Source organism: Strongylocentrotus purpuratus, unplaced genomic scaffold (genome assembly GCF_000002235.5).
Source record: "Strongylocentrotus purpuratus isolate Spur 01 unplaced genomic scaffold, Spur_5.0 spur5_contig_847, whole genome shotgun sequence".
Classification (NCBI taxonomy): Eukaryota; Metazoa; Echinodermata; class Echinoidea; order Camarodonta; family Strongylocentrotidae; genus Strongylocentrotus; species Strongylocentrotus purpuratus.
The window spans coordinates 472,730-489,734 of NW_022145554.1; the positions used below are offsets into that span (position 1 = coordinate 472,730).

Consider the following 17,005-nt stretch of genomic DNA (forward strand, 5'->3'; position numbering starts at 1 on the left):
AGTTAACCGGTATATTGCATATCTTAAAGAGGATTAGTTTATGTTTTATTTTGAGATAACTTTATATTAATTTGAAAATCTTAATTATAAATTGTGTCCACTTTTTTTTTCTTTATGCCAAGTGAGTATTCAGCAAACTTTCAACTTGGTTGAAAATCCATAATTCTTTAAAAACAAATCGAATGTAGAGGTCTTAAACTACTTTTGACAATCAACGAAAACATAGAGTATCCTAGGTGTATAGGCCTATATTTTTTTTTCTGACAGTATTATATTTAGCCTATATGCCTATAGGCCTAATTATGTTATCAAGAGCACTATTTCAAAAGTTAGTTGCATGGGCAATATGCACTCAAGTAACAAATGTTGATATGATAGGTTGAGACATACATATATATATATATATGCGGGGGAATCCTATTGTTTCATAAATTTAGAAACTTTTTCACGACTCTAAAATTTGTGGATGCCGGTCAGAAGTTAACTAATAATTAAAGCTGGATTAAAGCTGCTCAGGTTAGGCCTATATAACAAGCGAAAATGTCATCTGAAGTCATGGTGTCATTTGAGAAAAGACACCCTAATATATCTTCAGGTATTAACATTTCTTGTATTATTGTTGAAATATCAGACGGTTAGAACTTAGATCTATTTGGGGAGGCATTTTCATTTTTTTCTTGGAGACGCGCTGTAGGCCTATATCTCCCTTTGAGCTTTCATAACTAAATCTATTATTATTGCAAAATCCCCGCGCTTGATGACGTCATCGTACTCGTGGCTTTTCTGTTTTCATCTTTTTACGATGAGACATTGTTGTTTATGAGTGGGATTGTTACAATTTCACATGATAGTGATTCCAGGTGAGTGTTGCATGATGAAATGGGATAGACTGACAAAATTCTATAAAATATAGCGGGTTTTTCACGCCTTACGGACAGCCAAAACAATGCAGTGTGCTGTAGGCCTATCTTCATTTCAGTCCCACACGCATGTATTCATGTAATGGCCCTGGCTTTGCCTAGATCTAGCTAGGCTAGCTCAGTGAGCTAGCTACGCGATCGCGAATAATAATATTGATAATGATGTCATATTTTCAAGGAATTAGACCAGTCATATCCTGGCAAGACTCGCCGACTCTAAGCTGGTGAGCGTGGAGACTGTTCTCAATAATTCGAATCGTACCAACTACCATTAAATTTCTTCCAATCGGATGATCGATCTCGTCAATTTTTCAACACTCGACTCTTCATGCTCGGTCATTAGCGAGTTTTCGCACAGCGATGCAAGTGCTGACTACGGGGTATTTAAATGAATTTGCCACCCCGTACTAGCTCAACTCCCGACGCTAATATGGCTGAATACTGTCGTAGGTTTGGACGCTACGCGGACCCCCGCAAACCCCAGCTAAGATCAGTGTTGTAGAAGGCTGCGTCGCTAGTTGCGAAAACTCGCTAATGACTCGGTCAAGAGTCAAGAACCTAGTTTGCTCCACAAAAATATGAATGGCAAAATGAATGGCCTGATTTGTTCTAAGTTTCACTTTCGTTATCATCTGCGATGTGGCTTTCAAGTCTCTGAATCTTGACCGTTTACATGATTGTAGATCTACATTTGCAACCGAGCTTCCTCTATTGATATCATATTTGTATCGCCCGTATTAAAAAATGTTGTTTTCTTTTTGCTACACAGACTTCTCAATGACTGACATTATGAACACCGATTATAAATGGATTTTGTTTTCCTCTCTTTTTTCTTTTGTGTTAAAGTATATCCCTTTGAGTCAGGGGTGAGACTTGTCTTCTATTGAGCTGACAGTACATCTTGCCTAACCTAGCAGCATTCTTCAAGTCTCCAGCAAGGATGTCCGAGTCCTCCACCCCAGACCATGGCCTCCGGTCAAGGCTATCCTGCTCGTTTCTGGCCCAGCTGTGTGGAGACTATCAGGAATCAGACCTGGTCTGCCTGGACCATTCCTACTCCCGGGCTTGGAATGCTCATCCTAACGCCAGCCACGCCAAGCCTGCTCGCATGCTTTTTGTTCCCAAGACCCTCCGACTTCAGCCTTCCAAACGGAACATTGTGTAAGTAGCAACTAGCAAAATTATACTTACATGCAATGGCTTTTACGACACATGCTCTTGCAACAGTTTTTTGGAGGCAATATTCTACACTCATTTAATTCATTACTTCAACCCTAGATCAAACACGATTCATGTACATGTACCTAACCTACAGTTAGTTACAGCTCTAGATGTGACATCATTGCAAGAAGTGCAGGAAAAATGGGGTCTAGATGTACATGAAAACATAAAGCAATAAAGCTGTGGAAAGCTCTGAAACTCTGAAATTGAAATCATCAATTCATGAAATTGGCTGCAAGGAAATATCGGCATAAAATGATATCTGGAAAGAGCTGTTAAATTCTAAGGGGATGTCATCATTGCAATTACTTGTAGGGGGTAGGAAATAAAGGCATAAAATGATATCTGGAAAGAGCTGTTAAATTCTAAGGGGATGTCATCATTGCAATTACTTGTAGGGGGTAGGAAATAAAGGGTCTGTGCATTAGAGAAATTTTGCTCTAGGAAGCTTCAACAGAGTTCTTGTATGAACAAAGTATATAAATATTGACAGCTTTGAGGGGCACAGTCAAAGCTATTGCCCAAGGTGAGCTCGAAACTGTACCGTGATTAATGCAGTACTGATATCACAGAAGAGCAATAGTTTCAACTGTGACCCAGAAAATAAGTAGTCAATATTTTACTACCAGTAATACACAGTATCCCCTTTGTCAATTCTCAAAAAGAGATATATACAAAATATGCCTGTCAAAATGTATTTATTTATTGGGAAGCATTGCCCATATCCATTGTTTTACTTCATGTGCAACTATTGCATCCTTGCACTGTACTCGCAAGTAGAACTATGCATGGTCAATTTTTTTGCTACACTGCCCAGCAGTTAGTAGCAAATTTCATGCCTGCAGTTTTTGACCAATCAGAAGCCTAGAATCTTTGTACGATATATGTGAATCAAACTATTTATTTTACGATTATATAAAATGACTTATTTTCCACAATTTTACAGTGATGCTGACGCTGAGATAGATGTTGTATCAGTAGGTCAAACACATACCATGCCCTATGACCTTCAGAAAGCACAGTCTGTAATGAACGAGTGTGAGCGCTATGTCAACTTTGCACGGACAGACCCTGACGATGTACGTAGCGATGAGGATTGGGAGGATAAACTATCCAGGTACAATACATGAATATGATCATCATTCCCTTTCTTTTCCCCCTCATTTAGTTAACAACTAAATTATTTGTACCCTTACCAGGGTTGGTAATTGTTTAAGTACATGTGAAGAGTTGATTTCCACTGATTTTTGTTCTTCAGAATGTAACATGTTGAAGTATTCAGCAAAGGCCCTAATTTAACCAGTCCACCTTTCATTCTTGAATATCGAAAAAACACAAACTTTATCAAATTTTCAGGGGGTATGAATATTTTAGTTTTTAACTGTATATCCCTCTTTCTCTTCCTCCTCATTCTCATTCTCTCTGTCATCAGTCTCTCCATCATCATTCTTTTCTCTTTCTCCTGCTTCTCTTTCCCTCTGTTTCTACTTTTCGTTCTTCCGATTTGTTTTCTCACTCTCCCAGAGCTACCAAGTATCACGCATTAGGCGTGACATCACGCATTTCGAGGGTCTGAAAATGCTATTACGCACGACGCGCACGCTAGATTTTGAATAAACGCTATACCTTATACGTGTGTTATACCCTCGCACGCGCATTGCCGATCTTTGAACTTGGCGTCTCTGCTCTCCTCATCTTAGTACTATCCTATTGTCCACTTTCTCCTCCATCTTTTTTCTCCTTCATATTCTTCAACTCATAGTCCTTCTTTGTTACAACATTTTCACCTGTAATTGAATTTAAGTGGCACATTTCCTTTGAAAAAAAAGAAAGGCATGCAACAAACTCATGATCTTTGAGTATATAGATGAATTTATGTGAAATGCACTATTCTTGATTTTGCTGCATTGTTTTTTGTTTTTGTTTATGTTTTTTGGGGAAGGGGGGGATTTACTCAAGTGTAAAAGAAGCAAATTTATTTGTCAAATGCATGAATGGTTTTACATTTATGTACTTCATGTACCCCGGTAACATTCTGCTTCTCTCCTTCATTTTCTTCAGAGTTGGCTGGACAGCCCACCAGAGTAAACTCTTCAACAAGATTCTCAAGCATCTCCAAGCCAATCGACTGGCAAGACTGGCGTATGACAAGGTAATGTTCCATACCTACCCTGTTGATTCCGTAGGTTAACCAGTCAGGCTTTACGTGCACATTTGTGTCATGATATTATAAATAATGTATTACACCTGTATGTCATTATATTTGAAGAACATAAAAGATATATTCACAAGTGGAGGCTTTTGGTAATAAATACATATTTTTAGGTTGAAATAGTTTTGGCAAGAGTATTAGAAATTAGTGAAAATATAATATGATGCATTTCTATAATACAAACTACTTAAGTAGGGTAAATTCTGGCAACAAACTTAAATATTGTTCTTTACGATATAGACATCATTCTTCTGTAGTGTTCATTCAAGTCTCACACTTATCACAAGTACCCACCGTTGCCTTTAGTAAATATGCATACCAACAAATGTGTACTTGAAAATATTGATAGTCTATTTCCTAAAAATTCACATGATTTTATTTTCAATTTTCAATGGTTTAGGTGCCTAATGAGCCAGTGAAGAGGAGGATTCACGTTGATAAGTGTGCCAAGCTGGTACGACGGACCCTAGCTTCAGTAGGATGGGTACGTGATGCTACAAGAAATAAAGATGATGATAACATTCTGGATTTATGTAGTGCTAAATGCAACAAAAAAACTGTCACAGATATTATACAGTTGCACCATGTGAGAAAGGGGGGGGGGGAAGGATTGGGGAATCCTGAAAAGGACTGTCTGTATTCTTTCTTTCTTGAGTGTGTGTAGTCCTGAAAAGGACTGTTGGTAATCTTTCTAGAGCTTATAGTTCTAAACTATAGCGCCGGTTGGAGAGGATGGGTGGTAGGAGTGGCTTGACGTTTCGAACAGGTTGACTATCCATCGTCAGATGAGAGCAGGAAAAAAGAAAAAATGTTGGCAGTTAGAGAAAATTAAGCATTGAAAAATAAAGAGAGGCTGAAGCAAAGAAAACAATACATACATTTAGGAAGGAAAAGAGACTCAATATCAGAATTTGATTTAAAGATAGGTTTGATTTCGTCTTTCAGTGTAACTGTCCTTTTACAATCTGTGACATTGCTTTTCTATCCTCCAGGATCCCAAACTGACCCAGTGGCCCCTAGTGTAACTGTCCTTTTACAATCTGTGACAATGCTTTTCTATCCTCCAGGATCCCAAACTGACCCAGTGGCTTCATGGAGTCTTGGTGGACAACCTCAGTTCCTCGTTACTAGCGATCTATCTAGACGTCCTTCAGAACCTCAAGTCTAAGGTGGGTTCCTTGATTGCTTCCTTTGGTTGCATCATTTATTACTATAATTCATGTGATGAATGGAATGAATTGCATATGAATGCACTGCTGAAATCAGCAGCTTCAAATTATTAAAGGGATGGGTAACTTTGCCTCAGAGTCTAACAAAATCCTGGATTTGGGTCATGCTGCAATCATAATTATAAACCTTTAGGTCATACCTGAATCCCAAGACTTTTACAAGCCAATCGCCTGTCTGATTATCAAGATATCTATGATTGGAAATCAAAATTTCATTTTTTGTTTTCCTTATGGTTTTTATAACACTGTAGTCTATTGGGAAAAATGAGAATGGTAAAACCGGTCACTCAAAGATTTCTACTTGTTTGAGGCACTTCATGGCCATTTTGAAGCACAATTTTTTTTAGGGCTTCAATATTATACCATACATGTATCACAGACACTGATAAAATGTAAGGCCATGCATATCAGATTTAACATTGGTAAACGACGCCTTTAATGCTTTGCTGAGAATTCCAGATACCATGGTGGGGTTGCAGCTTACATAAAGGAAACAGTTAAACTTCTTAATTTTTCCCTTCATTGGTTACGGTGGAAAGTACAAATAGGAACGAGTTACACTACTTAGTATATCACAAAGCTTTTTCTGTTCTGTACATTTCAATGGTCTGTTAAAGTTGCCAAATGAAGTTTGTAATTCTAGAGCTTTAGAAGTTCCTTCAATTTGCCTGTAGCCCCTGTCCTTACATTTGTATCATGAAACTTGTTGTCCATGAACAATATCTACTGGATCTTTTACTTCTTCTACTACCACCTTAGGTTCCCACTCTGATAGATAAGATGGTGCACCTTACCTCCTCTACGCGGAAGGTCAACACGACAAGCTCCGAAGCCCTTTCTCTCCTCCTCAAGAGGCCATGGGATCCAGCCGTTGGTCTACTCAGCTTTCATAAACCAGTAAGTCTATAGCTCTGTTGTCTGTTCGGAGCCAGAACAGTGTTAATTCTGTGTTAAAGGGGGTGTAGCAAGACGAGACTTCATGTCTTTCCCGTAGCCTGACTCAATCGGGTATAATACGACTACGAACGACGCGACTGCAGTATTCACGTGCGTGCAACATACGCGAAACCGAAGCGTGAGGAGAACTTCGGTCTGTTTCGCGAACGCTAGCGGCACATGCTGACCATTAATTCAAGTCCATTCGTTTTCGTGCAGTTGCTACACCCCCTTTGAATTATATTCATATTTACATTATATTATATGGTATGGTGAATACCACAATTTCTAAACCACAAAGTCTGTCTCTGATGTCTGATGTCTTAAAATTTAGTAATCGCACCAAATGATAAGCGAAAATAGGTGACAGTGAATAGCCAGAGTCCCAACTCATTGAAGAATTGAATTTGAAACACACTCCTGGTCTAAAAGTTGAAAGAATTCATCTGGTTAAAAAGTATTAATCCTTCACTGAATAGGGACTCTGGCTATTCATTGTCATTTATGTTCGCTCCTGTGATCTTGAGGCAGCAGACGGATAGAAACTGTGTGAATAATCACTTGGCTTGAAAAAGTCCAAGAGCTTGCCTACTAGATTTTAAGGTGGAACAAATATTATGATTACCCCAACCAAAGAAAGTTTTTCTGTATCATATTCTTTATGTTTCTTCAACTATATGACCTCAACATTTTTTCCCTCAGAAAAAACTTCCAGGTGCCCCCATCCTCCTGATTGCCCCTGACGGCCCCGTCCACCCCTCCATGCCGCAGTCCCGCCGCACCAGGTACTGGAACTCACAGCTGGGCAACCTGGGTAAGGTGGTCCCGGTCACTGTCCATGCTCCGGAGGGTGGGGCAGGTATCACCATCGCACAGTGCCTGGAACACATGATAGGCTCAGTCAGGACTAAAGTGGCAGAGGTATGTAGGTGCATGAATGCAGGAATTCAGAGCTTGTTATTATCAAGAATACTGGGCCCTGTCTTACAAAGAGTTGCGATTGATCCAAATCAATCGTCGTAAGTCCTCCAATCAATCGCAAGTTTGCAGTCTCCTAGCTCTTATAATACATAGTTGCCATTGATATCAACTCTTTGTAAGATGGGATCCTGATCTCCCAAATGCCAAAAGAATGAGATTTAGTTACTCTATTGTTTTTCTTGAAATAAAAGATATTTATTTTAATAAATGATAATGATAGTAATAATAATGATGGCTTCTTATATAGAACACATGTCTGTCAGTGTCACACACCGTGATGCCCTGGCGCTCCGACATTATTAACACGGGTAATATTCATTCATGTTGTATTTTTTTGGTTTGGTGTATCAGTAAAAGGAAAGAACTGATATTGCCAATTTGCTGATTATTCAAGCCCTCTAAAATACTCCATTAACTTAATGAGTTTGTCTTGCATTGTGATTTTGACAAGGCTCAAATTCTCACGTAATGCATCAAATTTCACGATGAGTGTTGTAGAATTCTATCAAAATATACCTGCCAATAATCTGATTTGACAGCAAATAAATAGAAAGGAGTAATGAGAAGAAAACAAACTGGAAATCTTGTTTAACCATACCAATTATATAGAAAACAGTGTGCCATAAGTGTTCGCAAAAGCTTTTCAGTGTTTTGATTTTGTAGACATTTGTTTATATTTTGCACAATTTTACTCATGAAACCATTGGTGACAAATTGAGCTTGCTTTTCTGAAAATTAATGTTCATTAATAGAACTCCAGGGCATCGTTTTGAGAAACTGTCATAAGTACAAGCTTGACAACATCCATTGAAATTTGTGTGAATTTTGATACACAGGTTTCAAAGGCGTGGCGGTGAACTTGTGCTTATGATGGTTTAGTGAAACAATATCCAGTCGATTTTTAACTCATTACATATTCATTACCATGCTGTAGGTTGATACCATGTCTTAGACACAGTATTTTGACATGCATATCAATCAAGTACTCTTTTCTTTACCATTTTTTTTTAGCTGAAGACCAACTTTCACAATCGACCCATCGTATTGCTGGGCTGGTCTGTTGGCGCACTTGTTGCATGCCATGTAAGTTGATGAAAAAGATAATTTCTGTAAAAGATATTCATGCGTGGGTATAAAGTTGTTTATGCAGTAGGAAACTTGGCGATAACTTCATAACACTAAGCCAACGGGTATTACGCTCCCATGTGTACGTCTGTGTGCTGCCCTCTATATACCCACGCATGAGCAACTTTAATTCAGCTTCCACATTCATGTGCCTGTTATCAGTTGCAGATCTAGAGGGAGTTTCAAGGAGGCACAAGCCTACACCCCCCCCCCCCCTGTATGGGTGTATGAGGTTTTGCACATGCCAAATATATTTTGTTATGTCCCGTAGCCTGAACTTTAAAGGTCTTGAAGTGCCCCCTTTATTTCAAAATCCTGGAGCCATGAATGATTTTTGTTTTTATTGTTAACATCCTATACATAATGTAAGATTACAGGGACAATGTTATTAATTTAAACAATCAAAGAGTGGAAATTTAATGCATTCATTTTTTTTTGTACATAAATTAATGCACCATTTTCAATCAGTGATGTTTACATATAAAATGAAAATAACATTAGTTTGTAAAAGGAGCTGGATAATAAAAAGAACACAGGCTTATCAAGCCTAACCCTTAACTGCAAAACAAGAAATATGGATAACTGTGTGTGTCTGACTAAACATATCTGTTCTGTACTCTAAAGACTATCTTTTCTCTCCCCCTGCAGGTAGCTATTGTTGAGTCTGTCTCAGCAGTCATCTGCTTGGGCTTCCCGATGAGAGGCATCACCGGAGATAGAGGGGTAAGCAGGGGCGAGGATTTCTTTTCATGACTGGGGGAGAGGGGCCGAATGCGAGGGACAAAGGAGTATACCGGTAGTGTAAGATGTGCTTACATGATACCGACGGAATACAGATTTTCTACGATACTTCCTTGTACATTTTGAAGGATATTTTGCGAGGGAGCGTAGCGACTGAGCGACAAGATTTTTGCATGTTTGCGCCTGAAAGTGTGACGCAGTCTCTAGTCAGTATTTGGTATACATTTTTTTTGGGGGGGGGTTCTTTTTCAAATTTTCTGGGATCCCGGGATCGCCAACCCTGGAGGTAGGCTTGTTATGTTGATGAGTTTCATATCATTGAAAAGGTTTCATTACAAGATGCTGTGCCCTATTACGTCAGTATTAGTTGTTTCTCTCTTACCTGATGCAACTCTCTTTTCTTTTCCTTGTAGGACCTGGACGAGCCCCTCTTTGAAAGCAAGACCCCAACGTTCTTTGTGATCGGGCAGGAGTCGAGCCAGTGCAACCAGGACAGTCTGGAGGACCTGAGGGAGAGGATGAAGGCCGACACCACCCTGGTGGTGGTAGGAGGGGCAGACGATCGTCTCAGACTCCCCAAGGCCAAGAAGCTCCATGAAGGTGTCACCCAGACCATGGTGGATAGGTGCATCCTGGTGAGTCCGCCAGGGGGGTGTTTCACAAAACTTGTCATCAGTGACAAATGTTATAAGTTACTGAAATCCTTGCTTCTGATTGGTTATCAGCAGATTTGTCACTGATTTTTGTCATTTGTCATTGAAAAAATGCTTTGTGAAACGGGTCCCTGAACCCATTCTTTTCCTCTGATAGGGTGTTTATGTGCAGTTTCAAGTGTAATAACCATTACATTGTAAGTAACATTCCGAAAACCAAGTACTTTTTGTCCACGATGGGTAAATGAGTGGTCAGCTATATTTTATTAATGATCACACTTACTTTCATATTGCTCAAGTATAATTGAACACCAATCAGTTAATCATTTCAAACTTTGTGAGGTGTGAATAAAGGCTGATGAAAAGCCAAGTAAAACAGCTGCCAGAGCAAAACAAGCAAAATAATATCTTGTAACATGCAGGTAAAAACGTACCTGTAACACCTTTGGTGCCTGCAGCTGGTAGTTTTTATGCCTCCGTTACGAAGTAGCCGGAGGCATTATGTTTCGGGTTGTCCGTCCATCTGTACGTACGTCCCGTTCTCGTGATCGCGTTATCTCAAGAACCAATATATGTATTCTCTCCAAACTTGGATCAAGTATGTATCTCACAGAGCCAATGAACTGACTAGATTTTGGGGTCACAAGGTTGAAGGTCAAAGGTCACAGTGCTCATTATGTATGCCAAAATAGCTCGTGATCGCGTTGTCTTAAGTACCATTCAATAGATTCCTGCCAAACTTGGGTCATGTATGTATCTAACAGAGCCAATGAACTGAGTAGATTTTGGGGTCACAAGGTTGAAGGTCAAAGGTCACAGGGCTCATTAGGTATGCAAAAATAGCTCGTGATCGCGTTATCTCAAGAACCGGTTGATGGATTCCTGCCAAACTCAGGTCATGTATGTATCTTTCAGAGCCAATGAACTGATTAGATTTTGGGGTCACAAGGTTGAAGGTCAAAGGTCCTTCTGTGGAGTGTTTCACAAAGACTAGGATTGACTTTAAGTTGGAATTAACTATGGCAAGCTGTTCATGCCACTGTTCGCTCTCTGTCTCACCATTATGATCTTTAGATACTATTTTTTCCCTCAATAATGAATTATTAAAATATGTAAATTCTGTAAATTTGTGACCATGAATTGTACGTTCCTAAGGAGACCAATGCCAGTAAATGGTGAGAGCAAACAGTGGCATGAAGGGCCTGCCATAGTTAAGTCCAACTTAGAAGTTAGAAGCGATCCAGTTGTAAAACTCTTTCGCTCTTATTGTAGGATGAGGTTTCAGAGTTCCTGACTGTGGTACTATCATCCACCTACCACGGAGCAGGAGATGCGGAAGGTGAACATCATCACCACACCAAGAAGAAAGAGAAGGAGAAGAAGAAGAGAGTTCAGCGGAACCTCTCCACTGAGATGAAAGGCAGGAAGACTCCTCCAGTGGCAGCATCTATCCCAGGTCGACGTTCCACCACTCCTTCAAGCCTTGCTGAGGTGAGTATTTTATTTTAGCCTGAAAATTCTGTAAGTATTTCTTATCTAGAAAGAATTTATATTCAAACCTCTCTATAAAGCCAATCATGGGAAACTTGAGTGAACACCATGGACAGGCTGCCTATATAGTGAGGTAACCACTATGACAGGTTAGACTGTATTTTATTTGGTTTCATTCTGTCATTCTATGCATTTGTGTGTAATTATTTTTTACTGCCATTTATTCAAAATTGTTACCAAATTTAATTTACAATATGCCTGGATAAATACACTGATGACCTGGTGGAGTTGAAAAGATTAAAGTTCAAAAGTGTAAACAAATCTGTGAAGAACTTGTAATATCTTGAGAATCACTAAAGCAATTTAACCTAACTTGACTCAGGATACATGTATGTACAAGAATGAAAAGAGGATTAGATTAAAAGCTAATAATTACTTATTTTATGTTTGCCATGAGATGCACATGTACTACAAACTACTTACGAGTTAGATCTTTTTTCCTTCAAAATAGTGTGTTTCATGAGAAGGATGTTAGCTGTGACATATTGACACGTCATTCTTTTGTATCTTCTCAAACAGCATGGCATCTCCAGCCTTCCATCGACTCCAAAGGCCACCAAAGCCAGCACCTCCCGCACACCTACCCCTACACCCATGCTGCCTATCACCTCCTCCTCCTCCTCCAGCGCCATGATAGCCCCACCACCACCACCACCTGCACCCCTAGGGCCCACCTCCACCAAGCCCCACTCCGCCCCTCCCGTCATGCAGTTCACACCCTCCGGCCTCAAACCCTCCGCCTCCTCTTCTGCTCAAGCGACGCCCACCCAGAAGACCTCGTTCGCTGCCGCGCTCTCATCCGGGAACCAGGCCAAGGAATTCAGTTCGCAGTATGCAGCGTACCTGGCCCGGGTGGCTAGTCAGAGCAAAGAAGAGAAGACACCCAAGACCAAAGGTTCGGTCAGGTTTGGAGGCCCGAAGGCAGCAGGTACACACGCTGGCACTGAAGGTAGGCTTTTTCTGTGGATACTCGTCTTAAAGGTGGTGTGTCCCTTTGGCAGGCTGAAAATATAACTTCTGTAAATCCTATGGTAAATGAGAGATAATACCAACTAAAAACTCCTCTTGAAAGATTAGGACTGGTAATTGCCTCTATGTGGAATTATATCGACCGTTAGAAATGTTCGTAATGCGCTCCTAAAATTATGCATATAAAGTAAAACTATCTGATTTTCTGACCCTTGTACCGTGTAATATGATAATCACAAGAAGCGGGTTATAGATGTGTACAAAACCTCATATCCTTTACAGCTCATTTTATTTATATTTGTTCCAAAGAAAATGAAAGTCAGTCAGTCACTCAGTAGTGTCTGACAGTGAAGTCTTGAAAGTTAACGGGTTTACTTGTATAATTTGAATATGAGGACACTGCTAACGTTTAAATTTCACAGATAGGACATACATGACATATTCATAATTCATGCAAAGTTCTACAGAATTTGATGTTGGCTTCAAAAGGGATACACTACCTTTTATCTGTGATCTCTTTCATGGAGTGATTAAAAAGCACATTACTGTAAGCCTTGAACAGAAAAGAGTGGGGTTTTTTATAGATTACAGGAGGAAGTATCTTTCTTCGAAATACAAGTTGAAATTGATCTTTATTTAATTCATCATAAAATAAAATACTAATGCCTAAATAGAGGGGGGGGGGAAGTTTGTCCGTTTAAAAAGATATATATATGTATATATTTCAAATGGTTATTGCAACACTGTAAGCAGTTACTACATGAACATGAATTTACAAATGAAGTAAATAAATTGTCAATAAAATGTCCATTCAATGCTATGCTTCCTGTAGTTTATGTGTAATGCATGTAACCATGCCTATTTACATTTTTTGTGTGTATTGCTGGATTAGGTGATACAAGATGATTTTAGTTCACAAGGAATAATAGTAAGGCTCAATGATGGGGTCAAATGTATATGTTTTGAAAATGAGCATTTTTTTTCTTCCCACTATTGCTTGCAGGCATTGATGCTACAACCATTATAGTGAAACAGGCACCCAAGAGGAGTGCCACTCAGAGCCCAGCTACTGTACGACGGAAGCAGGTGAAGATGGCTGACCTGCCAATCATCACCAGGGGCCAAACGGGCAGCACTGTCTCTGTGTCACCATCCCCTGCACAGATTAAAGGTGTGTCTATTCACAACCCCACCCAGAGCGGCAGGCCTCCGACCACATACACACTTGTTTCAACTACGCTAAGTTCTCAAGGTCCTGGATCATCGACGAGCACCACAGTGCAGGGACGACCGGTTGCAGGAACAAGGGTGACGATTGATTCTGGACAGTCCTTGACTCAGCTGCAGCAGATGGGTGTTGTGTCTTCGGCATCGTCCTCGTCTGGTGGATCGCAGGGTAGTCTCCTGCATGGCTTGAGCTTCAACATCCAGGGGAGTCAGCTGAAGGAGACATCCGGTGCCCAGATGAGAGTCCTGGAAGGCATGTTCAGCACCAAGCAGGGCTTTGGACAGGCCCTGACTAGTGCTGAGACAGGAGCTGGCAAGACAAGCGGACCCTCAAAGCCATCAGGTCCAAAGGGAGCAGGTTCGGAGACAACAACGGTATCATCCTCATCGTACTCTGGCAAGACGTCTAGCGTCCACTTCTCTGTAAGTGCCAACTCTGACGTGAAGACATCCAGTCTGGCCATGCACCTTCCGCACCTGATCTCCACCGCTCTGAAAGCAGCACAGTCTGCCCCAGCCAAGTCGACTTGTGTCACTCTGGTCACGACTAAAGCTCCTCCAGTCATGGCCAGGAGTTCTGGAGTCAAGTCCAGTACCCCATCGGGTGTCATCACGGGGAGCAAGTCCTCCAAGGTCTCATCGGATGTATCTATCTTGGGTCTAATTGGGGCTCAGCAGATTACCAGCACTAGCTCCAAGTCTTCAAAGAAGTCTTCGAATGAGGAAAGAGATGCACAGGTGCAAGCTATTCAGAAGCTGCAGTTTCACGACTTCCCACTTACCACAGCCTCTTTGACTGTCACACATAGCACTCAATCAGTTACACAGGCAAAGATCCTCAAAAACCTAGAGCATGGCTCTCTACCCCTCACCAAATTAGAACCAAGTGTCTCAGGAGGAAAAGCCACTTCGCAGTCTAAGACCAGTTTACAGTCCAAGTCTATTTCCCATTCGAAAGCTAGTTCCCACTCAAAGACGATCACACCCGCAATCATCACTAACAAACTGCCTGCCAGAGAGTCTTTGAATAAGGCTGCTGCTGCAGGCAAGATAGTCACTGTGTCCTTAGGATCTTCTTCAATATTGACAACAAGCACTTCCGACAGCGTAAGAGAAAAGACCATGCCGGACACTGATTCTGTATCATTGTCCAAACTGAAGGGCGTGAACTCCAAGAAAAGCCAAAGCCCCCAAAGTGAAGATAGCTCCCAGGCTGTAGTCGATCTTGACACTCTTCCTTTGGCCAAACTCAAGGAGCATCTGAAGGAGAGCAAGTCATCATTTAAGACATTATCAGCACCCGCTACAACCACCATCAAGATTGTCTCCAGGCCAAAAGATCCAGTCATGTCCATGTCCCAGAAACCTAAGCTGTCTGCCTCAGCCCCTTTCATTGCCCTGTCCAGCAGCCTCAAGGCAAGCACCGAGCGGGCCGCGAGGGCTCAAAAGACCGTCATGGTCACGACTGCATCCAGACCACCCACACCTTCATCGACCGCAGCAGGAATGACCACCACCACCACGTCATCCATGTCCTCACTGGTATCCACACCAGGTTTGACACTCCTGACCTCTACCGCCGCATCCAGGCAACCATTATCCAGCCCATTCCTGGTGGAGAAGACATCCAAAAGCTCAGAAGCGGAGGGATCACGCGAGTCTGTTGTGACTGTCCAACCGTCTGGTAATAGTCGTACCAGGCGGGCCAGGGCCCCAAGACAGCTCTCGGAATGATAGATAAATGTAATGTACATTGAATGTATTTAAAAGTGTAAATTATGTAAGTATATATTTGCACATATTGTATATAGACTCATCTGTTGAGAACCTGAATGGCATTAACTCTGTATTGAAGTATATTAGTTAACCCCCCCCCCCCCTCTCTAAAACTTATCAGGCTAATTGTCAAGACACTGTTCTATGATTGTTATAGAAATGATATCCTCTTCCTGGGCACATTATGTTTTATGTGCCTTTAATCTCACATTAATGTAAGAATATGGATTTTGCTGTAAAGTAGCTCAAACACATGACATATTTTTGCATGTGCAGTTATCATGTTTTGTTTTTGTGTGTGTTCTTAAATCTTAATGGGTTTTTATGCCTCCGCCACCGAAGGTGGTGCCGGAGGCATCATGTTTTCGGGTTGTCCGTCCGTACGTCCGTCCGTACGTCCGTACGTCCGTCCGTACGTCCGTCCGTCCGTCCGTACGTCCGTCCGTCCGTCCCGTTTGACCGTTATCACAATATCTCAAGAACCATTTAAGATTTAAACTTAAGACTCGGGAATAGTATTTATCACCATAGGAAGACGATCTGATTAGATTTTGGAGTACGTAGGTCAAAGGTCACAGGTCACAGAGGTCAACTTATGAAATTCCTTGTATTGAGTTTGTTAGCGCGATATCTCAAGAACCATTTGAGATTTAAACTTCAAACTTAAGGATAGTATGTATCACCATAGGAAGACGATCTGATTAGATTTTGGAGCATGTATGTCAAAGGTCAAGGGTCACAGAGGTCAACTTATGAAATTCCATACATTGAGATTGTTATCATGATATCTCAAGAACCACTGGAGATTTAAACTTCAAACTTAGTGATAGTGTGTATCACTATAGGAAAACAATCTGATTAGATTTTGGAGCACGTATGTCAAAGGTCAAGGGTCACAGAGGTCAACCTATGAAATTCCATACATTGAGATTGTTATCATGATATCTCAAGAACCACTGGAGATTTAAACTTCAAACTTAGTGATAGTGTGTATCACCATAGGAAGACGATCTGATTAGATTTTGGAGCACGTAGGTCAAAGGTCAAAGGCCACAGCGCACATTATGAATGCAAAAACAGCTTGTGATCGCGTTATCTCAAGAACCGATTGATGGATTCATGCCAAAATTAGGTCATGTTTGTTACTTGCAGAGCCAATGAACTGAGTAGATTCTTGGTTCATAAGGTCAAAGGTCAAAGGTCATGGGCCCATTATGTATGCAAAAATAGCTTGTGAACGCATTCTCATTAGAACTGACAGATGGATTACTATTTAACTCAGAACATCTTGCAGAGCCAATGAACTGAGTAGATTTTATGGTCATGAGGTCAAAGATCAAAGGGTCATATTTTTATATGTATATGAGAAATTGCTTGTAATCACAATATTCTGAGAACCTGTCAATGGATTACCATTGAACGTGAATTCAATTTTTTTTTTCTGTTTTGGTTTGTAAAATTGCT

General features: G+C 40.8%; 1 protein-coding gene across 1 annotated transcript; it reads left to right on the forward strand.

The window, feature by feature from the left end:
- Nucleotides 1–771: 771 nt before the first annotated feature.
- On the forward strand, nucleotides 772–15,857 carry LOC590856 (KAT8 regulatory NSL complex subunit 3). The gene is made up of 14 exons (XM_030992585.1): nucleotides 772–860; nucleotides 1,767–2,081; nucleotides 3,088–3,258; nucleotides 4,203–4,293; nucleotides 4,754–4,837; nucleotides 5,421–5,522; nucleotides 6,342–6,479; nucleotides 7,221–7,439; nucleotides 8,511–8,582; nucleotides 9,273–9,347; nucleotides 9,779–10,000; nucleotides 11,291–11,509; nucleotides 12,089–12,518; nucleotides 13,542–15,857. The coding sequence occupies exons 2-14, from the start codon at nucleotides 1,861–1,863 to the stop codon at nucleotides 15,497–15,499; spliced, it is 4,002 nt and encodes a 1,333-aa protein (XP_030848445.1). The 5' UTR covers nucleotides 772–860; nucleotides 1,767–1,860; the 3' UTR covers nucleotides 15,500–15,857.
- Nucleotides 15,858–17,005: the final 1,148 nt, after the last annotated feature.

Coding starts and splice junctions, on each gene's coding strand:
- LOC590856 (XM_030992585.1), top strand. CDS start 1,861: ATGTCCGAGTCCTCCACCCCAGACCATGGCCTCCGGTCAAGGCTATCC. Junction 4,838..5,420: donor CCCTAGCTTCAGTAGGATGG/GTACGTGATGCT, acceptor TCTATCCTCCAG/GATCCCAAACTGACCCAGTG. Junction 11,510..12,088: donor CTCCTTCAAGCCTTGCTGAG/GTGAGTATTTTA, acceptor CTTCTCAAACAG/CATGGCATCTCCAGCCTTCC.